At 33.4% G+C, this 27,497-nt stretch overlaps 1 protein-coding gene across 1 annotated transcript; it reads left to right on the top strand.

The window, feature by feature from the left end:
* Positions 1-421: 421 nt before the first annotated feature.
* LOC139853594 (kinesin-like protein KIN-14S) lies at positions 422-7,528 on the top strand. Its single transcript, XM_071842977.1, has 12 exons — positions 422-519; positions 3,513-3,622; positions 3,709-3,809; positions 3,916-4,057; positions 4,125-4,367; positions 4,458-4,737; positions 4,818-4,979; positions 5,080-5,295; positions 5,546-5,583; positions 5,673-5,836; positions 5,938-6,051; positions 6,641-7,528. The coding sequence occupies exons 1-12, from the start codon at positions 422-424 to the stop codon at positions 7,433-7,435; spliced, it is 2,463 nt and encodes an 820-aa protein (XP_071699078.1). The 3' UTR covers positions 7,436-7,528.
* Positions 7,529-27,497: the final 19,969 nt, after the last annotated feature.

Genomic DNA, 27,497 nt, shown 5'->3' with positions numbered 1-27,497 from the left:
TCGGGTACTTCTAAACCTACTAGAATCAAGAAAACAGCAGAGACATGCGGGAAAATATTGTCTGCCACCAAAACAAGGTGGCCGACAGCCAACCGAAAACCTACCGGAGTAACTAGGCCGGAAAACAATCCGGCCACTCTCAAGAATGCAACAGTCAGCCTGAAAGACCTCAATATAGACCACCGACAAAAAGGCAACCGACCGGAATATAAAGACAGCCGACCACCAACATCAAAGACTATGTATAATTCTCACCAATTTTCAGTGGTGTACTAATACACTAACCTCTTCTTGTTATACATAAAGGACTATGTATAAGGTCGACCATATTTTATGTGTTCGCGAGCAGTGAAGTAGTAGATGTTTTATTGATTCAGTTTCCTCGAAACACCAAGGACACGTATCATCTAAACCGAATGAAATGTCTCCTATTAAGGACTTGTTTGACGGGTATACATCGTTGGATGGCAAGGCAAAGAAATTTGAGATCTTCGATGGGATTGATGATGGTGATTTAAGGTTTTTAATAAAAACAATTTTCTACTCAATTATGATATGTACACATGCATATAATAATGATCAAATAAAGCGGAAGCGTTTTAATCATAAAACAATCATCAAAGCCCGGATCCATATGTATTATAATTTATACGGTTAATAATAAAATAATATGAAGTATGAATATAGAATTGTACCTCTTTTGAAGACCACGAATTTGATGGAGACTAAACCTTTCTTTAATAAGGACAATTTGATTGAGAAAAACCTACGATTAAAAGTATGATCGTCTTTTTGGTTGATCCACACTACGGATGTACTATAATCAACAATTAATTATTTATTTATTCAATCGAACACTCTTGTTTTGTTGCTTTTGTTCACGTGCAAGACCACAACCAACCAAGCACACATCTTGTGCTTTAGTTCAACGAAACTCATAGAAGAAAAAGGAACTAGCATTTTCTTTAAATTAATCGTCGTTTTGTTGTCTGACTTTTAAAACAAAACAAACAATTAGCCTTGTTTTCTTGATTTACGGCAAAAGCAAAGCCACCTTCTGAATGTGTTAAAACCCTTGATTTTAATTAAAATTAACGAATACCCTTGTATTCGTTTCATGCGGCTACTATCAAAACTCTATTCGACAAAACCCCTTTTAATAATATATATATAGGTTAAAATCATACTCAGTATTTTTTTTTTATCCTAACAAAATATATAAAAGCCTTTAAGGCTTAAATTTTGAACTTGGGCTAATTAATTAATGGACTAAAAGCCTTTAGGGTTTGGCTAACTTATGCCTTAAGGGCAGAAGTTTAAGGCAGAAAGTTAAGCCTCATTTATTTTACTTAAACTTTCTATATATATTAGAAAATTATATTATTAAACTCACAAATTTCTAAATTTACATTTATATTAATTACATTTTATAATATACATGGATGGAAACTTTGAATTCATTAACCACTCTTAACTTGTGCCCTAAGGATACAAGTTAGGCACAAGTTAGCTTTTCCCATATATCAAATATATATTATAAATTGATGTCTAGGTATATATGTGTGTGACTTCAAAGGCTCACATGAACTTAGCCATGTTGTACCTTGCGCATAAATCGTACAATTGATTCATTTCATAGAAAGCTACCCTAAAATGTAGTGGGAGATGGATTAGAAGTGAAGATAAGTCTCATACCTATACACGAAGATGGTGAATGAAAGAGATATGGAAATGGATATATCAAATGATTACACGAAGGGGGGAGACATGGTACATGTTAATAGTTAACATAATTTTTTAATGAGTGTTAGTGATGAAGAATATTGTTGTAACAAGCAGGGCCGGCTAAGGCTATGGGCGAAGCGGGCGACGGCCCGGGGCATCACGCGGTTAGGGGCATCATTTCGAAATAAAAATATTAATACCCATAGTTTAAATCTCATAAAGATATATGTTTGCGTAACTGTTGGGGGCATTTTATAATCATTTCGCCCGGGGTATGCAAAAACTTTGACCAAAGTTTGACCGGCCCTGGTAACAAGTAAATATCACTGAGGATTATGAACGTCACAAATGCGAATGAACCATAATACTAATTTGATAAAAACAACAACAAAACCCAATCTTACTAGGATATTGGAAATGTAAGATGTAGACAATCTTTCTTCTATCATAGAATAAAGAGAAGTCATTTCTCCACCCGGAGTGTAAAGTATAGAAGTTCTCACTATATATGTTAGACGGATAAAGAGATTGTTAAGTATGAAATATTTAAAAAAATAAATAAAATAAAATATAAAAAAATAAAAAGATGAGACACTATGAAAAATGGAATCAAATTTCTATAGATTTTAAATCCTATTTGAAATTCAATTTAAGCTCTAAGCGACAGTCAAGTCGTCACCAAATTAACGTTTGCTGAAATTCAACATTAGTAATTTGATACAAATCAAATAAACTATCCGCATAATTTAAAAAGCTTTTCATACAAGTTTCCTAAAAAACTAACAACTTTTGAATATATATACATGTTTAGACCATTTCTAACCGTGACTGTGATGTCAGAGTCAGTTAGTACACTTTTTGACTAAAAAGAGCAAACTGAATGTGATTTGGCAATGTCAGTTTCTGACTTTTTTAACCGTTGTGTCACTTTTTGTGTTAAATATTGGGTTGAGTGATGTGGTAAAATCTAATTAGGAATGGGATGAGAAAAAATAAATTAATTATTAAAATATATATTTATTAAATTATTAAACTTTATTCCTTGGTCAAAAAAACTCACGTCTCAACAAAATCCGCCACCATGGTGACTAACGGATCTGACGCCCAAGGAATGCAGTTGCACTATTTTCGTTAGTTTTCGTCAAATTTTCTCACTTAAGACTGACCTTGCAAACTGACGATGGGTTGGGAGTGGTCTTAAAATCAATTCATATTTTATTTTTTCTCTCATGCTTCTCTATCTTTATTTAGTTGGTACAAATCATTTTATAAACATAGATTTATAAAATTTGTGAACTTATAGTTAATACCGTAGTTAATTATGTTAATGTTTTAGGGAAACTCTAGGGAAACTCGAAATCTTCAGGCCGTTACCAAATCATTAGACAAAGTCGCGAATATTTGAGCACTGAAATATAAATAAGTACTCAAACTTTAGTGGCTAAAACGAAATATCACGTCACTTAATGAATTATATATCCGTTATGATTTGATCATCTAAATCAACGGCTCAGATTACTTCAAATTCAAAATCTATCAAAACCCCCCTTTTATACTCTACTTCTTTTTGCCCGTTTTAAAATTTCTCATTTATTTGATTTGATACGCTCTGATTCTTTTATTCGTCCTCTACTTACGGTAGTATAATCTTGCGTGTTTTGTTGAAGATTTCTAGGATAAATCCATAATCGTACGATTACAAGCCGATTCATGGCAGGTAACTTTTATTAATTAGTTGATAAATTTAGGGTTTGCATTCTTTGAATTGCGTACAATTGATCTCTAATAATCGAATTGTTAGATAAATCTCAAGAATTGGAGACTCTAACTATGAACATGAAGCAATTAAAACTTGATCCTGATCAAGCCATAGCAGAATCCCCAATTTCGGATGCAGGTTAAATTCTTAACCCTAATTGTACTCCGTAATAGTTTTGTTGTTTAATATTTTCTAATTGGATGTTATCTGTTTCTTTTTTTCAGTTTCGGAAAACGTTGATAGTAATAGTGAATTGCAATCTGAGCAAGAACAACAAACCCTCCCTGTATTTGAAAAACTCAATAAACTGAGCAATAAAGTGAAGGTACAATTTAAGATTACTTTTGGTTCTTTAAATTATTTGAAATGATAATAATGTATTAATTTTATTTATGTCAATTCAAAATAATGATGTATCTGTTATGCTTCAGAATCTGAGGAAAGAACATATATCACTTCGTAATGACGTAAAATGTATAATTGCTGATCATTTTCCTGGCTCCGAATTTCTCACTTTTTTACATTTTTTACAAAATCTTGGTAAGTTTCGCAATTGTGCTCCCTGTTTGCTGAGTTTTTTAGTGTACATCATTTAAGCTATTTAATTTGTTATTATTGTATTTTATTTATGTGTGGTCAGAGAGAAGATGCCGTCTAGAGTGTTCGGAGAGAAGACGTTTGTACAACGAATTGATTGAACTTAAAGGAAACATTAGGGTTTATTGTCGGTGTAGACCATTAAACAGTGATGAGATAGCTAAAGGATGCACTTCGGTTGTTGATTTTGATTCGGCTCTTGATAATGAGCTAAAGATCATCGGCGCTGATTCATCTAAAAAGCAATTTAAATTTGATCATATATTTAGACCTGAAGACAACCAAGGTAATTGCAGAATTTGTGATTGCTTCCTTTTCATTTACGTATCTTGAAAACTCTCTTTGTTGTGTTTATGTGTTTGTACTTTGTATGCAGATGCTGTTTTTACCCAAACTTCACCTCTGGTGGTGTCTGTACTTGATGGGTTCAATGTGTGTATCTTTGCTTATGGGCAAACTGGAACTGGAAAGACATTTACAATGGAAGGAACTGCTGAAAACAGGGGAGTTAACTACCGTACATTGGAGGAGTTGTTCAGGGTTTCAGAAGAAAGGAGTGATATTATGAAATACCAACTGTTTGTAAGCATGTTGGAGGTGTATAATGAGAAGATAAAAGATCTGTTGGTTGATGATGCTGACCAACATGCAAAAAAGTAAGCTTTTTGACATATACTTAATATGTACTTTCAATTACATTACAAAACTACAATTTACAACTATCAAGAATATGCAGATTGGAGATTAAACAATCGGCTGAAGGAACACAAGAAGTTCCTGGACTATCTGAAGTACCAGTGAACAAGACAGATGAAGTTTGGGAGTTGCTTAAGACTGGTAGTCGTGTTCGATCTGTTGGATCAACCAATGCAAATGAGCTTAGTAGCCGTTCTCACTGGTAAATTAAATTACCATAGCCTTTTTTTTTGTTATTCAAGCTAAGCCATGTTAAAAAAGTTTCAAGTTTTAAAGTTATTGTGCAATTTTGTTATATCCAGCTTATTGCGAGTGACTGTTCTTGGGGAGAACTTGGTTAATGGACACAGAACTAGAAGCCATCTTTGGCTTGTAGACCTGGCTGGAAGCGAGCGTGTAGGAAAGACTGAGGTTGAAGGTGAACGATTGAAGGAATCACAGTTTATTAATAAATCACTTTCAGCTTTAGGAGATGTTATTTCTGCTCTTGCATCAAAAACATCTCACATTCCTTACAGGTATATCTTAAACTATGATCGAGTTCGGTCTTTCTTTTCTCATCTTGGGATAAAGTTTTAAACTTGGCTGAAAAGATTGGTCAAAAGTAGCATAAAGTGTCTTTAAACATATAATACATTGGTTTATCATAAAATTATAATATACTTTATAAACATACAGCTTTTAGAATCTTATGTTATACATCGATATACCGACTACTTACTAGTGTCAGCTATTATCTTATGCATGTCTACTTATTGTCCAAATCAGGAATTCGAAGCTTACTCATATCCTGCAGAGCTCTCTAGGTGAGGTTTTTTGATGTATAACTTACTATTTTTGTACCCCATTTGTTGAATCTGTCAGGAACTAACTTTTGATCTTATGAATCGGACAGGTGGTGATTGTAAAACTCTTATGTTCGTTCAAATTAGCCCAAGTTCATCAGATTTGGGAGAAACCATTTGCTCACTAAATTTTGCAAGTCGTGTAAGAGGTGTTGAACATGGACCTGCTCGCAAACAAACAGACGTTACCGAGCTTTTAAAGTACAAGCAGCTGGTAAGTAGACATTGCAAATACACATCAAATTCGAAAGAAAAAAAAAACAATTAATTATATAAGTTTAAAAATTCATTTATTTAACTTTTTATGTTTAACAGGCAGAGAAAGCAAAGCACGATGAAAAAGAAACAAAAAAATTGCAGGATAATTTACAGTCTCTGCAACTTCGTCTTTCTACACGGGAACACATATCTAAAACTCTGCAAGATAAGGTAAACAGATTCTCTTGCAAGCTATATGTGTAGTAGTCAATGAAACCATTGACTACTGCGGGTGGCAGGTTGGGCAAATGGGCTCAGATGATATTATTTATACGGGTCAATTGGGTCATGTTTACAATATGTTACAAATGGTTCAGTCTATAATTAAGTTGTAGTAAAGTAGTAAACCGTTTTTTACTTTAAAAAAGTGATCTAGGATGTAAATAATGAAACCATTGCAGGATAATTTACAGTCTCTGCAACTTCGTCTTTCTACACGGGAACACATATCTAAAACTCTGCAAGATAAGGTAAACAGATTCTCTTGCAAGCTATATGTGTAGTAGTCAATGAAACCATTGACTACTGCGGGTGGCAGGTTGGGCAAATGGGCTCAGATGATATTATTTATACGGGTCAATTGGGTCATGTTTACAATATGTTACAAATGGTTCAGTCTATAATTAAGTTGTAGTAAAGTAGTAAACCGTTTTTTACTTTAAAAAAGTGATCTAGGATGTAAATAATGAAAACTCATCTTAGCTATTTTACTTATACATCTAACGGACAATGAGTAACTGTTATCTGTGTATATGAATAGGTTCGTGATCTTGAAAACCAGCTAGCTGAAGAGCGAAAAACGAGGCAGAAACAGGAAAACCGAGCTCTTGCAGTGGCTTCTTCACAATCGGCACTTTCCTCTTTAAGACAAAGTCTGAGCACAATATCTGAAAAGAGACCTCCTTTAGGCCCATCCTCAAAATCAAGACTTCCGCTTCGAAGAATTAGTAATTTCGTGCCACCTCATCATCCATCACCCGCTTTTAAACCGAATCCAAAATCGTTTACTCGACAAGTCACGAATGAAAACAAAGAGAATTTTTCAAGGGGAACAAACATAAACATGAACATGAAACCTCTGTTACAGGCCAGGCGAGGGTCGATTGCTGTAAAACCTACTCAGCCGTTGACTAGTCAAATTCTGAAGCCGAAAAGACGGGCGTCAGTTGCCACCTTTCAGCCCGTTTCAAGCTCCAGCATGATGACCACTCCGATCACTAGATCGAACGCTGCTCCACGGGCGGTCAGAAATGACCGTGTGGTGGGCCGGCAATCCTTTGTGTGGGACCCACAAAGGATGTGGCGTGCTCAAAGGATGCAATCTCCTTTGGGAGGAGGATCTACAAAGGAAGCATCGTCATCTCGGTCAATGGCTGTTGAGGCGACACCTGTCGATGCACCGAGGAGCAGTAGGCTTATGGGTAGCCCGGCTTCAGTTGCTGTTGGGTCTTGGAAACCGAAGCATCCTACGGTTGTCGCGTTGCAACGGAAACAGTTGGTGTGGAGCCCACTGAAATACAGAGGTACTAAGGGTGCTAGGAAATCGTTTGTGTGAATTGTGGGGTCCTTTCTTTTTTTTTTTTTTACAAATAAAATACTGTGAATGTTATTTTTTCTATTCATTTTGGTCTACTCTGCTGCCTTCTTTTAAAGGTTGGCAAAATATTATCCGTGTTTAAGGTTTGGAATGCAAAGCTTGTTGCATTCGCATATTAGTTGTAGTTTTTATTAGTACTCTTATTGTCGTTTCAACTCGCATATACAGATGGCGAGCTTTGTAGCTCCGATATTTGTCATGGCAGACTTGACTATAACAAAGTGTAGTATGTTATCATGATCATGTGATTCGATTTACGTTTTGAAATTTGCGAGGAATTGTATGAGAATCGGGAGAAAAATTGACACTGGTTAATGTGATCCAGCATGGTCATGCGATTCGAATTACGCTTTGAAGCATGATTCACAATCGAATTATAGGATCATCAGGTGTGATTTATTAGAAAAATAGAATCGTGTTTCCAAGATTTGATCATGACCTGGATATAATAGATACGAGTAATTGTTAATGTCATACGAAATACGTTTCGAAAGCATGAATAGCAAGAGGTTGTGGATCAAGGGTGGAGATTTTAAATATATTTATAGACAAAATTGGTGTTAGTGTGTGAGTTTGATTTAGCTGGATTGGGTTTTGTTGTTGTTGTTGTTGTTGTTGTTGTTGTTGTTGTTGTGAGTTTGATTTCAGAAAATCACCTTTAAATTTGTGAAGTATTAGTAGTACTAGACTTTGAGAGCCCGTGCGTTGCACGAATGGCTCTAATTACACTAATTATTAAAACATAAGTTAATGATGACAATAACAAATGAACATTGAAATAAAACATCATAGTAGATAATTAAATAAACAATGTTTTTCAATCCATCAAATGCATTGAAGTTTTTGAATGATTGTGCTAAACATCAATATAGATAGAAAGCGTGTTCGTCGAAAGCATGAATAGCAAGAGGTTGTGGATCAAGGGTGGAGATTTTAAATATATTTATAGACAAAATTGGTGTTAGTGTGTGAGTTTGATTTCAAAAAATCACCTTTAAATTTGTGAAGTATTAGTAGTAGTAGACTTTGAGAGCCCGTGCGTTGCACGGATGGCTCTAATTACACTAACTATTAAAACATAAGTTAATGATGACAATAACAAATGAACATTGAAATAAAACATCATAGTAGATAATTAAACAAACAATGTTTTTCAATCCATCAAATGCATTGAAGTTTTTAAATGATTGTGCTAAACATCAATATAGATAGAAAGCGTGTTCGTCGAAATAGTAGGTGAATATGCAGTTTGTTCCCGACTTTAAGCGATTTTCTTTTCTGAAATGATAAAAACCGTACGTAACAGAAAGGTTTGGCTTTGACTTTGAATTTTCCTATTTCAACCGCCATTTGTATTTTTTCCTTGCTAAATTGTAACATGAAACAATTTTTCCACTTCGTAGTCCAGGAAGTAGCATCAATTCTTTCGGAAGACGCTAAAAAAAAGATACATTTGTAAAATAAACTGTTAGTTAAATCTTAAAAAAAATTAAAAAAAAATTCAATATAAATATATTGTGTTAAAACTTTGATAATAAAAAATGTGTTCATGATTATGTTTAAATAGTATAAAGATAAGAATGTTTACTTACTAATACCCGACCACGCGGTATGGTAATTTCGCAATCATAAGTTTTAACTTCATGTTGTAAGAAGCCAGGCTGTTCCATTTAGTTAAGATGATAAGTAGATAAGCTTGTCTTTTCATCACCAACTTCATTAATCAAACCAACTGGAAACGATGAGTTTATTGATGCGGCTACAATATCCTCTCTTTTTTCTTTAACACCTGTCGAAAATCTCCGCCAAACACTCTAACCTTCTCCAAATGGTACGTCTATGTTATTAGGAGCCCGTACGTTGCACGATGGGTGTAAAAAGTAGTTTTCGTAATCATTACTGTTTATTCAGCACTGAAACATTATAACCGAGATAGTCAAAGTTACCATGGAGTGATAGAGAGATCGTTTTCTGTGAAGCGATGTCGTATGGATATCCATGGCGGAGAATTACATGCCGGCATATGGAGGAAAAAAAATTGCAATTATAATTCAACGGGCAAACCTACATTAAATTTATCAAATAGACCAAAACTTCACTAAAATATGAAGAAAATAATAAAGCCACATAAAAGTTGATTTCAATTCTTATGGATTGAAAGAGTAATTGTTTCAGCTTCTTTTAAAGTCAAGTCTTACAGATATACGTATGATAAATTTACACAATTAGTAATCAAGTATTTCAGTCAAAGAAAGTCAAAAATTGCATAAATGAAAACAAACACTGTATTCACCTTGTTATATTGCTCCTGCAGTGAGCTGTCATCATATTCGGAGCCCGATCATATAGCTTTTCCATTGCATTGCCAAAATGTGCCTGAATGTATAGTATTTGTGTGATGACCCGAAAAATTTTGACTTATTCTAAACCAAATTCTCGATATGGTTTAATATTTCTGACACGATAAGCAAAGTCTGTTAAACTGAATCTCAAAATTTTGAACTATTCAATTACCCTTCGATTGTTCTAAACGATTCGCGAACAATTATATGTAAATAGATACATATACTATAACTTGAAAACGTAACAAAGTGTTAAGTAAACGATACTTTGCATTAACCTTATTGGTTTGATTATCTTATTGATATATTTAACTACGGAGTTAAAAGATTATGCCAAACGATTGAATTAAAAGATATTTATTAAGTCCCTTAAGAATTATGATATTATTACGGGTCTCTGTTGTGAGGTCCACGTTGATTTGGGAAATCATTCATTTAACGGTATTCGGAATAAATGGTAAAGTGTTTGTTCATATAACGTAATTTGGAACTTTGCTTAAAAGATATATAAATAACTTGCGATATGTATTTTAAAAACGTGTTTATTAATATTGAAAATATATATTTAACAATACGATAAAATATAATATTAACTTGATCATAAAATGAATTGTTATTATATATATATTAACAAATAGCGAGATGATGATTTATAGAAGTAAATGACCAAAACACTCAAGTGTATAAGTTACAATTCTAGTGGTATAGTTTATGGATAATTTAAGACTATATTTTGATAAAGGTACGATCCGCGAAACGTAAAGTACCAGTTTTCTTAGTATACGAAAGGACGTTCGAAAAACTGGAACCGAGACATAAGTCGAGTGATGACGTACGACTTATCGGAATGAAAATTACAAGTCAACTATGCACGTAAATTTAATATAATATATAATTAATTAATTTAAATTATATATATTATATATATTATTAATAAATATGTCGACAAACAAAAATACAAAAAATTGTGAGCTGGAATCCTAGGCCATGCGATCGCATGGCCATTACACACAGAAACCATGCGATCGCATGGGGTCTGAAATCTGGCCACATCTATAAATTCGATCGTTTTTCTGATTTATGATGCATTCTTCACTTCTATCTATCTCGTACTCCCTCTATATTATTATTATTATTATTATTATTATTATTATTATTATTATTATTATTATTATTATTATTATTAATTATTAATCTTATTATTATTATTAGTATTTTTAGATATCGTTATTATTAGTATTATACATAAAATACTACGACGAGGTTATGAACGTGTCACTTTCAAAATGGGTTTCGAGCGGAATAGAGCTAAGGAAATTATGGGTTATAGCTATGGAGGTTATGGGTAATATTCGTGGGTAATATTCGCAAGTCAAACCTAGTGTTTATTATCTCCGTTACGTCTACGTACTTTCCTACAATATTGAATCTCAATATTGATACGTAAACACTCATATTTTATCTTTTATATATTAATTGTGTATCCATGTCTAGTGCTCCAGTATATATATTTATGCATGCTTGTATGCTAAATTTCGTCGTTAAACAGTTATGATGAATCACGAAGTAAATACATATATTAATGATAAAAGGTATATGATATGCATGTTTTTGGAAAGCTGGCGAAAAATCAATAACTTTTCATTTAGATATCGAATAGTTTCGATGAACGGATTAAAAGATATGATCAACTGAATTATGATTGACGTTAATTGAAATTGCTTTTGAATCTGCAATTAAGATTTAAACAACTTGTTTACGAGACTGATAAATTGAACTTTTAAATATTACCAACCGAGTAAATGAATCCTTATATAAGGCACGTCTCGTTTTGTTAAACTATTGTCAAAATTGACTTTTTGAAACGACTTTGGATAACTATTATATGTCGATCTCGAGCATTAGGATTGTGATACACTATGACCTGACCTAGCTTAATAGACATTTATTGACCAACATATGTTCTGTAGGTTGAGATCTACGATTAATTGATAATCCGAGTTTCGGTCACATTTTGGTGAACAACTTTATATGCTGCTAAGGTGAGTTTCATTGCTTCCTTTTTAATTGCTTTTGCAATATATATTTTTGGGCTGAGAATACATGAAATTTATTTTAAACGCAATGGATACAAGTACATACTTAATTCTACACTGAGTTTGAACCGAAAATCCCTTAGCTTTGGTAACTAGTAGCTGCCAGTACATAGAATATGGACTGGTGGGCGCGAATAACAGTATATGGATCCATAGGGCTTGACATCCCCGTCCGAGCTAGAGCGCTAGCCTTTTAACGGACGTGTGTTATTTGAGTTTAGGACACGTTGGTTTGCGTGTATTAAAACGAATGGGGTATTTATCATTATAACGTTAAAGCTTAGTTACCAGGGTGCTCTGTTACGTAGAATCTATTAACAAACTTTTGATAAACGTTTCTGGATGAAACAACTGAAATCTTGTGATCCACTTTTATATACAGATTATGCGAAACACTAAAACTATGAACTCACCAACCTTTGTGTTGACACTTGTTAGCATGTTTATTCTCAAGTTTCCTATAAGTCTTCCGCTGTTTGCTTATATGTTAGACAAGCTATGTGCATGGAGTCGTACATGACATATTTTTTAAGGAAACGTTGCATTCACCAAATCATCACCATGTATCTTATTTTGACTGCATTGTCAACGGAAGTACTATTATAAACTATTATTTACGGTGATTGTCTATATGTAGAAATTATCAGATGTCGAAAACCTTTGATTTAAATATTCATTTATGGTGTGCCTTTTCAAAAGAATGCAATGTTTACAAAACGTATCATATAGAGGTCAAATACCTCGCAATGAAATCGATGAATGACGTGTTCGTCCATATGGATTTGGAGCGATCGTCACAGTTGGTATCAGAGCGTTGGTCCTAGTGAACCAGGTCTTGCATGAGTGTGTCTAACTGATAGTTGTTAGGATGCATTAGTAAGTGTGACGATCGCTCCAAATCCATATGGACAATACGTCATTCATTGATTTCATTGCGAGGTATTTGACCTCTATATGATACGTTTTGTAAACATTGCATTCTTTTGAAAAGGCACACCATAAATGAATATTTAAATCAAAGGTTTTCGACATCTGATGATTTCTACATATAGACAATCACTGTAAATAATAATTTACAATAATACTTCCATTGATAATGCAGTCAAAATAAGATACATGGTGATGATTTGGTGAATGCAACGTTTCCTTGAAAAATATGCCATGTATGACTCCATGCACATAGCTTGTCTAACATATAAGCAAACAGCGGAAGACTTTTAGGGAACCTGAGAATAAACATGCTAACAAGTGTCAACACAAAGGTTGGTGAGTTCATAGTTTTAATGTTGCGCATAATCTGTATATAAAGGTGGATCACAAGATTTCAGTTGTTCAATCCAGAAACATTTATCAAAATATTCTACAAAATTGAGCACCCTGGTAACTAAACTTAACGTATATATAATTTGTACCCTTTGTATAATCATCTTAATAATACACGCAAACCAACGTGTACGCTTCTCAAATAGCATACGTCCGTTAAAAGGCTAGTGCTCTAGCTCGGACGGGGATATCAAGCCCTATGGATCCATATACTACTACTCGCGCCCACCAGTTCTTATAACTGGCAGTTAACAGTTACCAAAGCTAAGGGATTTTCGGTTCAAACTCAGTGTAGAATTTAGTATGTACTTGTATCCATTGCGTTTAAAATAAAGTGCATGTATTCTCAGCCCAAAAATATATATTGCAAAAGCAATTAAAAAGGGATCAATAAAACTCACCTTAGCAGCATATAAAGTCGTTCACCAAAATGTGATCGAAACTCGGATTACCAAATAACTGTAGATCTCAACCTAGAGAACATATGTTGGTCAATAAATGTCTATCAAGCTAGGTCAGGTCATAGTGTATAACGATCCTAATGCTCGAGATCGACATACAAAAGTTATCCAAAGTCGTTTCAAAAAGTCAATTTTGACAATAATTCAACAAAACGAGATGTGCCTTATATATGGATTCATTTACTTGGCTGGTAATATTCAAAAATCCAATTTATCATTCTTACAAACAAGTTTCAAAAGCAATTTCAATCAATGTCAATCATGATTCAGTTGATCATATCTTTTAATTCGTTCACCGAAATTACACGATTTCTAAATGAAAAGTTATTGATTTTTCGCCAGCTTTCCAAAAACATGCATATCATATACCTTTTATCATTAATATATGTATTTACTTCGTGATTCATCATAACTGTTTAACGACAAAATTTAGCATACAAGCATGCATAAATATATATACTCGAGCACTAGACATGGATACACAATTAATGTATAAAAGATAAAATATGAGTGCTTACGTATCAATATTGAGATTCAATATTGTAGGAAAGTACGTAGACGCAACAGAGATGATAAACACTAGATTTGATTCACAAATATACCCTCGAACATTACCCATAACCTCCTTGGCAATAACCCATAATTTCCTTAGCTCTATCCCGCTCAAAAACCCATTTTGAAGGTGACACGCTCATAACCTCGTCGTAGTATTTTAGGTATATATACTACTAATAATAAAATACGGTTTCACTGTAGCAAATAGTGTTTTACTGTAGTAAATAGTGTTTATTGTAGCAAATCACTGTAGCAAAGTCGTTTTCACTGTAGAACTGTAGCAAAATACGGTTTCACTGTAGCAAATAGTGTTTTACTGTAGCAAATAGTGTTTTACGGTAGGAAAGTCGTTTTTACTTGTACATATATATATAATTGTTCATGAATCGTCGAGAGCAGTCAAATGTAATTTAATACATGAAACAGTTCTAAAATTTTGTGATTCAACTTCATAGACTTTGCTTATCGTGTCGGAAACATTAAATCATTTAAAGATAAAGTTTAAATTTGATCAAAAATTTCCGGGTCATCACAGTACCTACCCGTTAAAGAAATTTCGTCCCGAAATTTAAGTGAGGTCGTCATGGCTAACAACAGAAATATTTTCATGACGAATATGAGTTGATAAATAGAATTTTATCACCGTTGAATTATATGGATAAAACAATCCGATTTCTCGAAGCGTATGAGAGAAGTTATCGTAAAAGAGTGAAATGAAAGAATAGAGATTCGTCTTAGCTTTTGACGTAGTTACGATTGATTTCCGGAATTTAAGGAATAGAAAATCTTCATAATCTAAATAAGATTTGATTCTTCGGAATTTGCGGAAATTAGGATTTTCTTTGATTAAATGCGTAATCTGTCTCGATTGCTATAAATTTACCTCTTCCGTTTCATTTATTTTCACCACTCCTATAATCTTCTTTCTTATTTCATACATCCCAATAGATTGTGAAAATGCTTAATCCAGTTCTGATTCTTGATATTTTCCTGGCTATCGTATCCTTCATTCTTCTTTTTCATCTGCCACCAGAGGAAGTTATTTTCTTCTACTATTACCTTGGGGTTATAGTGTTTTTCATTCTCCCGTGTCTTTATATTGCTATACGCATTGATATACACGGTTTGTAATTTTGGGGTTGTTATCGGGCTTTATGTTCTCCATTATATTTCGGAGCTTCATGCTTTCGTTTTCTCTTCCCGGCCTTAAGTCAAGCGAATAATGGTCCAAAATTCGTAGGTATGAATTTCAGAATAAACATAATTAATATTCTAAGAAAGAAACGGTAATGGCACAATCTGACTTGTCAAATTACCAGAATATCCGGAAAAGACCGAATCATCAAGAAATATATTTTCTTGATATATTTAGAGATTATATAGAATGAAAGAGTTATGTAACATGGTTTATGATGAGGGTGTGATCTGTGAACCTTTGTCACGTTCCATTAGAAACTCAACATGACTTACTGTAATATAATCACGTTGATCAAGTGTCATTATATTATACTAACTCATGCTTCAGTTCCCAACATTACTTCAAAACATCTATTTTTTTCGAATTTTTCAGATTTTAGAAACTAAAATAGTTTCTTTTATGATGTAACACAGATAGCGCGAAGAGGTAATGATTTCAGATAAGAATGGTTTCGAAAAATATCTTCAGAAATATGGAGGATATTTATAATGGGAGATACGATGATATCTTAGAATTTTTAAGATAAGATGATGATGAAGAATATTGTCCGCAAAGGTTTTAGAGTAAGGAGCAAGGTATTCGCTAATGATTTCAGCAGACTCTGAATCATTTGGATTCTTTGAAGGTAGATTTAGTCTTTGTGATTTGTCCACAGCCTCCTTCATGATCTGCTCAATCCGTTTTTCAATTCCAAACCTTCTCTTTTTCTCTGCTTTACCACCATACTATTCTTTATCATTAAACTTTTGACTGTTAAGGTCGTTTACAGTTTTTGCTGCTTCATCAACATTTTTCCAAAATTCGGAGAACTAGTTTCGTAGTTTGGGGTGTTTTTCGGAAACTTCACATTCGAAGTATGTAAGTCCAGGAGGTAGACGTTATATGTACACATATAACTGTTAGCGTAGACGTGCTACAAGATTTCAAGATACTGATTGCTAATTCCCGATAGTTGGTATGGCAATTACCGTTACAAGATGTGGATGAGTACATGATACAGTTTCAATGAGTATAAGGATTTTTCGGAAGGTCAAAGATCAATGAAGTTATTGGTAAATTTACTGCTAATGTGGTGGAACATGAAATGTTCCCCAGTAACGAAAACGTATATGCCAAAATTACAAGTCTGAAAGGTCGTCGTTGACTGGTTGAATGGTTGATAATACTGGATACTTTGAAAAGGGATTGCAAGGTTATTTTCGGTAAAAATAATGCTAAAGGATCTTGCATAGTTTTGAAGTCAAAGTATAGCTTTGAAAGATGTAGAGATCTAAGAATGATGTCACCGGTTCAGAGTTATGGCTTAGATTCTGATCCGTCGATATCAGAATATGTGATTGAATTTGTATGAAATGATTGTGTATCATTGTGAAGATAGTGAGTATAGTTAATGATTTTTGAATTAAAATTGAAGAATGTACAGTGTAACATATTAATTGTGAACTTAAATATTTCTCGAGTAGTACCTACCCGTTAAAGATTTCACAATTAATAATTTGTACAAAAAAAATTTTATTACCGTCTTTATGAAAATATATGAATGTATATATATATATTTTTTTTCAAATCTAATACAGATTTAATGAGTTAATATCATATTAAGCTCATTTGATTTTCGACTTGACTTAGAAATGATTAATCTCTAAAACATTAAAGATTACATAATCTTTGCGGAGTATTTCGCTAATATACATTATTTATTCTTATTTCTCGGTGAAGGATGTTGATGCTTGTGGAATCTTTGTGAACCTTACAAGGCACAGATGATGTTTTCTGGAAAGTTTCGAGTACAACAAAAATGAAAATGTAAAATCAATTATGTAATTGAATAATACACTTGGTTTATTATGAAATGGAATTCATTAAGTTGAAACAGAGATTGTAGTTAACAATGGTTAAGTTGTTAAGGAAGGATGTACATCATTGCATATTAGTAATATGAACTAACCGAGTAGTACCTACCAGTTAAGATTCACACGTAATAGCTTAGTACGAAAAGATTTATTTTGATTTAAAAATTCATATATATTAAATATACATAAAATTTCTTCAGGGGAAATGAGATAATACTTCATCGGTTATTGTTGCTGGTATTTCTTGGTAACTACGGTGCGTATGATGTTGATGCTCGTGGAACAGATTGTGAAGTTGAGTTTTGCGATGCGGATGTTGTTGGTGGTGGTAATGGTACTGTTGGTGTTGTTGTCGGTGGTACTGTTGATGCCGGTGATGCTGCTGGTGCTTGTAACCTTTGCACCGTATTCTCCAAAGCCACTACCCGAGAGCGAAGCTCGTTGACTTCTTCTACTACACCGGGATGATTGGCGGTTCAGACGAGCGGATGAATCAGATCCAGAATTTGAGAGAGTATATGATCATGACGAGATATTCTGGAGATGAGAGAGAAAATGGTATTACGAACAGGTTTGCCGGTAAGTGCTTCAGGTGCTTCGCCAAGAGGGCAATGTGGTGGATGGAAGGGATCGCCTTCTTCTTGTCTCCAATAATTAAGTAGGCTACGAACCCATCCCCAATTCATCCAGAGTAGATGATGGCTAATTGGTTGATCCATTCCGGTTACACTGTCTTCGGAATTCAGGTGAATATCCATATCGGAATAGCTGTCAGAGTTTAAGGAATTTGAACTAGATACGGGATCCATCTTGTATAATTAGGGAGATGATATTTTTTTTATATGAATTAGATTATAGAATTTAGTTTGGTATTCTTCAATACATAATTTACATATGTATATATAATACCAAATTCAATAAATCACGGAGAAATTTTCGGAAGATGTCAGGAAAAGTTTATAGTAACAGATACGCTAAGATATGAATTTTGTCTATACACTATTCATACAATCAATACAGCAAAACGTGTCTAGACTAAGAATGATAAGCAGGTAATTTCTGACAAAAATGATAAGCAAAACTTTTGACATGCAGACACGGTCGAAGTCCAGACTTACTAATGCATCCTAACAACTATCAGTTAGACACACTCATGCAAGACCTGGTTCGCTAGGACTAACGCTCTGATACCAACTGTGATGATCGCTCCAAATCCATATGGACAATACGTCATTCATTGATTTCATTGCGAGGTATTTGACCTCTATATGATACGTTTTGTAAACATTGCATTCTTTTGAAAAGGCACACCATAAATGAATATTTAAATCAAAGGTTTTCGACATCTGATGATTTCTACATATAGACAATCACTGTAAATAATAATTTACAATAATACTTCCATTGATAATGCAGTTAAAATAAGATACATGGTGATGATTTGGTGAATGCAACGTTTCCTTGAAAAATATGCCATGTATGATGACTCCATGCACATAGCTTGTCTAACATATAAGCAAACAGCGGAAGACTTCTAGGGAACCTGAGAATAAACATGCTAACAAGTGTCAACACAAAGGTTGGTGAGTTCATAGTTTTAATGTTGCGAATAATCTGTATATAAAGGTGGATAACAAGATTTCAGTTGTTCAATCCAGAAACATTTATCAAAATATTCTACAAAATTGAGCACCCTGGTAACTAAACTTAACATATATATAATTTGTACCCTTTGTATAATCATCTTAATAATACACGCAAACCAACGTGTACGCTTCTCAAATAGCATACGTCCGTTAAAAGGCTAGTGCTCTAGCTCGGACGGGGATATCAAGCCCTATGGATCCATATACTACTACTCGCGCCCACCAGTTCTTATAACTGGCAGTTAACAGTTACCAAAGCTAAGGGATTTTCGGTTCAAACTCAGTGTAGAATTTAGTATGTACTTGTATCCATTGCGTTTAAAATAAAGTGCATGTATTCTCAGCCCAAAAATATATATTGCAAAAGCAATTAAAAAGGGATCAATGAAACTCACCTTAGCAGCATATAAAGTCGTTCACCAAAATGTGATCGAAACTCGGATTACCAAATAACCGTAGATCTCAACCTAGAGAACATATGTTGGTCAATAAATGTCTATCAAGCTAGGTCAGGTCATAGTGTATAACAATCCTAATGCTCGAGATCGACATACAAAAGTTATCCAAAGTCGTTTCAAAAAGTCAATTTTGACAATAATTCAACAAAACGAGACGTGCCTTATATATGGATTCATTTACTTGGCTGGTAATATTCAAAAATCCAATTTATCATTCTTACAAACAAGTTTCAAAAGCAATTTCAATCAATGTCAATCATAATTCAGTTGATCATATCTTTTAATTCGTTCACCGAAATTACGCGATTTCTAAATGAAAAGTTATTGATTTTTCGCCAGCTTTCCAAAAACATGCATATCATATACCTTTTATCAGTAATATATGTATTTACTTCGTGATTCATCATAACTGTTTAACGACAAAATTTAACATACAAGCATGCATAAATATATATACTCGAGCACTAGACATGGATACACAATTAATGTATAAAAGATAAAATATGAGTACTTACGTATCAATATTGAGATTCAATATTGTAGGAAAGTACGTAGACGCAACAGAGATGATAAACACTATATTTGATTCACAAATATACCCTCGAACATTACCCATAACCTCCTTGGCAATAACCCATAATTTCCTTAGCTCTATCCCGCTCAAAAACCCATTTTGAAGGTGACACGCTCATAACCTCGTCGTAGTATTTTAGGTATATATACTACTAATAATAAAATACGGTTCACTGTAGCAAATAGTGTTTTACTGTAGCAAATAGTGTTTAATGTAGCAAATCACTGTAGCAAAGTCGTTTTCACTGTAGCATTGTAGCAAAATACGGTTTCACTGTAGCAAATAGTGTTTTACTGTAGCAAATAGTGTTTTACGGTAGGAAAGTCGTTTTTACTTGCACATATATATATAATTGTTCATGAATCGTCGAGAGCAGTCAAATGTAATTTAATACATGAAACAGTTCTAAAATTTTGTGATTCAACTTCATAGACTTTGCTTATCGTGTCGGAATTTGTGATTCAACTTCATAGACTTTGCTTATCGTGTCGGAAACATTAAATCATTTAAAGATAAAGTTTAAATTTGATCAGAAATTTCCGGGTCATCACAGTACCTACCCATTAAAGAAATTTCGTCCCGAAATTTAAGTGAGGTCGTCATGGCTAACAATAGAAATATTTTCATGACGAATATGAGTTGATAAATAGAATTTTATCACCGTTGAATTATATGGATAAAACAATCCGATTTCTCGAAGCGTATGAGAGAAGTTATCGTAAAAGAGTGAAATGAAAGAATAGAGATTCGTCTTAGCTTTTGACGTAGTTACGATTGATTTCCGGAATTTAAGGAATAGAAAATCTTCATAATCTAAATAAGATTTGATTCTTCGGAATTTGCGGAAATTAGGATTTTCTTTGATTAAATGCGTAATCTGTCTCGATTGCTATAAATTTACCTCTTCCGTTTCATTTATTTTCACCACTCCTATAATCTTCTTTCTTATTTCATACATCCCAATAGATTGTGAAAATGCTTAATCCAGTTCTGATTCTTGATATTTTCCTGGCTATCGTATCCTTCATTCTTCTTTTTCATCTGCCACCAGAGGAAGTTATTTTCTTCTACTATTACCTTGGGGTTATAGTGTTTTTCATTCTTCCGTGTCTTTATATTGCTATACGCATTGATATACACGGTTTGTAATTTCGGGGTTGTTATCGGGCTTTATGTTCTCCATTATATTTCGGAGCTTCATGCTTTCGTTTTTCCTTCCCGACCTTAAGTCAAGCGAATAATGGTCCAGAATTCGTAGGTATGAATTTCAGAATAAACATAATTAATGTTCTAAGAAAGAAACGGTAATGGCACAATCTGACTTGTAAAATTACCAGAATATCCGGAAAAGACCGAATCATCAAGAAATATATTTTCTTGATATATTTAGAGATCATATAGAATGAAAGAGTTATGTAACATGGTTTATGATGAGGGTGTGATCTGTGAACCTTTGTCATGTTCCATTAGAAACTCAACATGACTTACTGTAATATAATCACGTTGATCAAGTGTCATTATATTATACTAACTCATGCTTCAGTTCCCAACATTACTTCAAAACATCTATTTTTTTTGAATTTTTCAGATTTTAGAAACTAAAATAGTTTTTTTTATGATGTAACACAGATAGCGCGAAGAGGTAATGATTTCAGATAAGAATGGTTTCGAAAAATATCTTCAGAAATATGGAGGATATTTATAATGGGAGATACGATGATATCATAGAATTTTTAAGATAAGATTATGATGAAGAATATTGTCCGCAAAGGTTTTAGAGTAAGGAGCAAGGTATTCGCTAATGATTTCAGCAGACTCTGAATCATTTGGATTCTTTGAAGGTAGATTTAGTCTTTGTGATTTGTCCACAGCCTCCTTCATGATCTGCTCAATCCGTTTTTCAATTCCAAACCTTCTCTTTTTCTCTGCTTTACCACCATACTATTCTTTATCATCAAATTTTTGACTGTTAAGGTCATTTACAGTTTTTGCTGCTTCATCAACATTTTTCCAAAATTCGGAGAACTAGTTTCGTAGTTTGGGGTGTTTTTCGGAAACTTCACATTCGAAGTATGTAAGTCCAGGAGGTAGACGTTATATGTACACATATAACTGTTGGCGTAGACGTGCTACAAGATTTCAAGATACTGATTGCTAATTCTCGATAGTTGGAAAGCCGTTTTCACTGTAGCACTGTAGCAAATCTGGACTGTAGCAAATCACTGTAGCAAAGTCGTTTTCACTGTAGCACTGTAGCAAAATACGGTTAACTGTAGCAAATAGTGTTTTACTGTAGCAAATAGTGTTTTACGGTAGGAAAGTCGTTTTTACTTGTACATATATATATAATTGTTCATGAATCGTCGAGAGCAGTCAAATGTAATTTAATACATGAAACAGTTCTAAAATTTTGTGATTCAACTTCATAAACTTTGCTTATCGTGTCGGAAACATTAAATCATTTAAAGATAAAGTTTAAATTTGGTCAGAAATTTTCGGGTCATCACAGTAAATCTGGACTTCGACTGTGTCTACATGTCAAAAGTTTTGCTTATCATTTCTTATCGGAAATTACCTGTCTATCATCTTAAGTCTAAACGCGTCTTATTGCATTGATTGCATAGATAGTGTATAGACAAAATTCGTATCTTAGTGTATCTGCTAATTTATATCTTAGCGTACCTGTTACTGTAAACTTTGCCTGACAGCTTTCGAAAGATCCTCCGTAATTTGTGGATCCCTTGTACTATATATAGGTATTCTATGTAATTAGAATATCATCCGATATTCCAAAATCATTTCATATCAAAAATCCTTTATCTAACCGTGTAAGATGAATTCCGCATCTAGTTCGAATTCCTCATATTCCGACAGCTATTCCGATATGGATTTCCACTCAAGCTCCGGAAACAGCGTAACCGGAATGGATCCACCAATTAGCCATCATCTATTCTGGATGAATTGGGGATGGGTTCGTAGCCTACTTAATCATTGGAGACAAGAAGAAGGCGATCCCTTCCATCCACCACATTGCCCTCTTGGCGAAGAACCTGAAGCACTTACCGGCGAACCTGTTCGAGACACCATTTTCTCTCTCATTTCCAGAGTTTCTCGTCATGACTATATACTATCTCGAATTTTAGATCTTATTTATTCGCTCATCCGAACCGATCATCCCGGTATAATAGAAGAAGTCAACGAGCTTCGTGCTCGGGTAGTGGCTTTGGAGAATATGGTGCAAGGGTTACGAACACCAGCAGCAGCACCAGCGGCATAACCAGTACCACCATCATCAACACCAACAATATCATTACCACCACCAACAATCACATCCGCATCACACGCCTCAGCATCACAATCTGTATCTCGGATATCAACATCATACGCACCATAGGTACCAAGAAGTACCAACAACAATAAACGATGAAGTATTGATTCATAACTTCATCGGAGAAATATTCTACGACGATTATGTAATCTCTAAAATTTTAGAGATTATTTATCCCAGTTCTAATCATAAATCAGATGAGTAGAGAGGAGAATAGAAACTCCGACAGGAATGGTGCGTAAGGTACAAGCTAGACTTATTTTACCAACAACATCAACAGTACCCTTAGCCTCATCAGCACATTCAGTGCTGTCAACATCGTTAGAATCATCAGCACCTCTAACATCACAAGCTCCGCCAGTTCAAGAAAGCACCGTGGACATTATTACGAATCAATAACGCGTATATTGTATCAACGAGTTATGAAATATTAACTCATTTCCCCTGAAGAATTTTTATGTATATTTTAAATATATAAATTTTAAAACCATCATAAATCTTTTCGTACTAAGCTATTATGTATGAATTGAAAAAGGGTAAATATTACTCGGTTAAACTCATATTATTAATATACTATGATATGCATCCTTCGTTAACAACTTAACCTTTGTTAACTACAAGCTCTGTTTCAATTCAATGAATTTCGTTTCATAATAAACCAAGTGTATTATTCAATAACATAGTTGATTTTACACTTTCATCTTCGATACACTCAAAACTTTCTAGAAAACATCATTTGCACCTTGCGAAGTTTGCAAGAATTCCACAAATATCAACTCCCTTCACTGAGGAATATCAATAAGAATAAATAATGAAGTATTGATTTCATTAGTAAAATACTCCGCGAAGATTATGTAATCTCTAATGTTTTAGAGATTATTCATTTCTAAGTCAAGTCAAAAATCAAATGAGCTTAATATGATATTAACTCATTAAATCTGTATTACATCTGAAGAAAATTTACATACATATATTTTCATAAAGATGGTAATAAAAATTCTTTTGTACAAAGTATTAATTGTGAAATATTTAACGGGTAGGTGATACTCGGGAAATATTTAAGTTCGCAATTAATATATTACACTGTACATTCTTCAACTTTGATTCAAAAATCATTAACTATACTCACTATCTTCACAATGATACACAATCATTCTCATACAAATTCGATTACATATTCTGATATTGACGGATCAGAATCCAAGTCAAAACTCTTAACCAGTAACATCATTCTTAGATCTCTACATCTTTCAAAGCTATACTTTGACTTCAAAACTGTGCAAAATCCTTTAAAGTTGTTATTACCGAAAATAATCTTGCAATCCTTTTCAAAGTCCAGTTTTATCACACTTCCAACAAGACAACTTCAACTTTTCCGATTAGCCTTATTGTAACCTTGACATATACGTTTTTGTTACCGGGGAACCTTTTATGTCCCACCACATTAGCAGTAAATTTACCAACAACTCCATTGATCTTTGACCTTTAGAAAAATCCTTATACTCATTGAAACCCTATCATGTACTCATCCACGTCTTGTAACGGTAATTGCCATACCAACTACCGGGAATTAGCAATCAGTATTTCGAACGCAGCAATTCTACGCCAACAGTCATATATAAACATATAATGTCTATCTCCTAGACTTATTTACTCCGAATGTGAAGTTTCTGAAAAACATCCCAAACTATGAACTAGTTCTATGAAATTGGAACAATGCTGATGAAGCAGCAAAAACTGTAAACGACCTTAACAGTCAAAAGTTTGATGATAAAGAATAGTATGGTGGTAAAGCTGAGAAAAAGAGAAGGTTTGAAACTGGAAAACGGATTGAGCAAACCATGAAGGAGGCTGTGGATAAATCACAAGGACGAAATCTACCTTCAAAGGATCCAAATGATTCAGTGTCTGCTAAAATCGTTAGCAAACACCTTACTCCTCATTCTAATCCTTCACAGACAGATTTTCCGCATCATCCTCTGATATTAGAAATTCTAAGATATCATCGTATCTTTCATTATAAATATCCTCGATATTTCTGGAGATATCTTCATAACTATTCTTATCTGAAATCATTCATCTCTTCGCGCTATCTGTATTACATCATAAAAGAAACTATTTTAGTTTCTAAATTCTGAAACCTTCAAGTTTAAAATATGAATGTTTTGAAGTAGTGTTGGGAACTGAATCATGAATTAGTATAATATAATGACACTTGATCAACGTGATTATATTACAGTAAGTCATGCTGAGTTTCTAATGGAACGCGATAAAGGTTCACAGATCCCACCCTCATCATGAACCATGTTACATAACTCTTTTATTCTATATAATCTCTAAATATATCAAGAAAATATATTTCTTGATGATTCGGTCTTTTCCGGATATTCTGGTAATTTGATAAATCAAGATCGTGCCATTACAATTCCCTTCTTAGAACATTAATGATAGTGCTCCAAATGAACATATATTTAGTAGCAATATCCTTCCAATATGTAAAGTTTTCAGTTGCAATTGTTCTATTTTCAAGTAATATTCGTTTAATTAAATAAGTGCGAAGACAAAAGGCAAAAACGAAGATTCGAAGACAAAACCGTCCAAAAAGCTCAAATGTACAAGATACAATCCAAGTGGTTCAATTTATTGATAAGAAACGTCTAAAAATGACAAGAGTACAAGTTGCAGAATGCAAAGTACAAGATATTAAATTATACGAAAGGACGTTCGAAAATCCAGAACCGGGACCTGAGCCAACTATCAACGCCCGACGCAACGGACTAAAAATTATGAGTCAACTATGCACAAGAATATAATATAATATTTAAATAATTATATAAATTATTTATATATTATATATATTTAAATAAAACGTCGACAAGCAAATGGCCAAAAATTGGTGAGCTGGCCCAGGGAACTCCGCACTCGCGGAGCTGTGAAGGCTTAAACCTCCGCACTCGCGGAGCAGCCAAAATCAGAAATATCCTATAAATGCAACGAGCTTCTGCCGAGTTTTACACACACAAAAAAATAAATAAATAAATAATACTCCCTTTGTAATAATATATATATATATATATATATATATATATATATATATATATATATATATATATATATATATATATATATATATAGGTTAGTTTTATATTAGTTAGTTTGGGTTATGTTAAGGTTATTTTACGGGTTTTGAAGTCGAAATTCTGTCCGTGTAACACTACGCGATAAATAATCAATGTAAGTTATGTCCTCCTTTTTAAAATTAATGTCTCGTAACTAAGTTATTATTATACTTATTTAATGCCAAAGTAATCGTGATGTTTGACTAAAAATATTAAAATTGGGTAATTGGACTTTGTACCATAATTGGAGTTTGGACAAAAGAACGACACTTGTGGAAATTAGACTATGGGCTATTAATGGGCTTTATATTTGTTTAACTAAATGATAGTTTGTTAATTTTAATATAAAGATTTACAATTGAACATACCTATAAATAAAAATATACACTCAATCGGACACGATGGGCGGGATATTTATATGTACGAATAATCGTTCATTTAACCAGACACGGGAATGGATTAATAGTTAATAGACTTATTAAAACAAGGGTGAAATTATGTACAAGGACACTTGGCATAATTGTTAACAAACTATTAAAACCTTGGGTTACACGCAGTCGACATCCTGGTGTAATTATTAAACAAAGTATTAAAACCTTGTTACAGTTTAAGTCCCCAATTAGTTGGAATATTTGACTTCGGATATAAGGATAATTTGACGAGGACACTCGCACTTTATATTTATGACTGATGGACTGTTTTGGACAAAAACCAGACGGACATATTAAATAATCCAGGACAAAGAACAATTAACCCATGGGCATAAAACTAAAATCAACACGTCAAACATCATGATTGCGGAAGTTTAAATAAGCATAATTCCTTTATTTTCATATTTAATTGTACTTCTAATTATCAGATTTTTATTTATTGTCATTGTATTTAATTGTACTTTTAATTATTGTACTTTTTAATTATCGCAATTTTATTTATCGCAATTTCATTATCGTTATTTATTTTACGTTTTAAATTAAGTTATATTTATATATTTTACATTCGGTTTTAACTGCGACTAAAGTTTTAAAATCGACAAACCGGTCATTAAACGGTAAAAACCCCCTTTTATA

This window comes from Rutidosis leptorrhynchoides, chromosome 6 (genome assembly GCF_046630445.1).
Source record: "Rutidosis leptorrhynchoides isolate AG116_Rl617_1_P2 chromosome 6, CSIRO_AGI_Rlap_v1, whole genome shotgun sequence".
NCBI lineage: Eukaryota > Viridiplantae > Streptophyta > Magnoliopsida > Asterales > Asteraceae > Rutidosis > Rutidosis leptorrhynchoides.
Note: the sequence above shows the minus strand (reverse complement) of the source record. Positions and strands in the feature narration are given on the sequence as shown.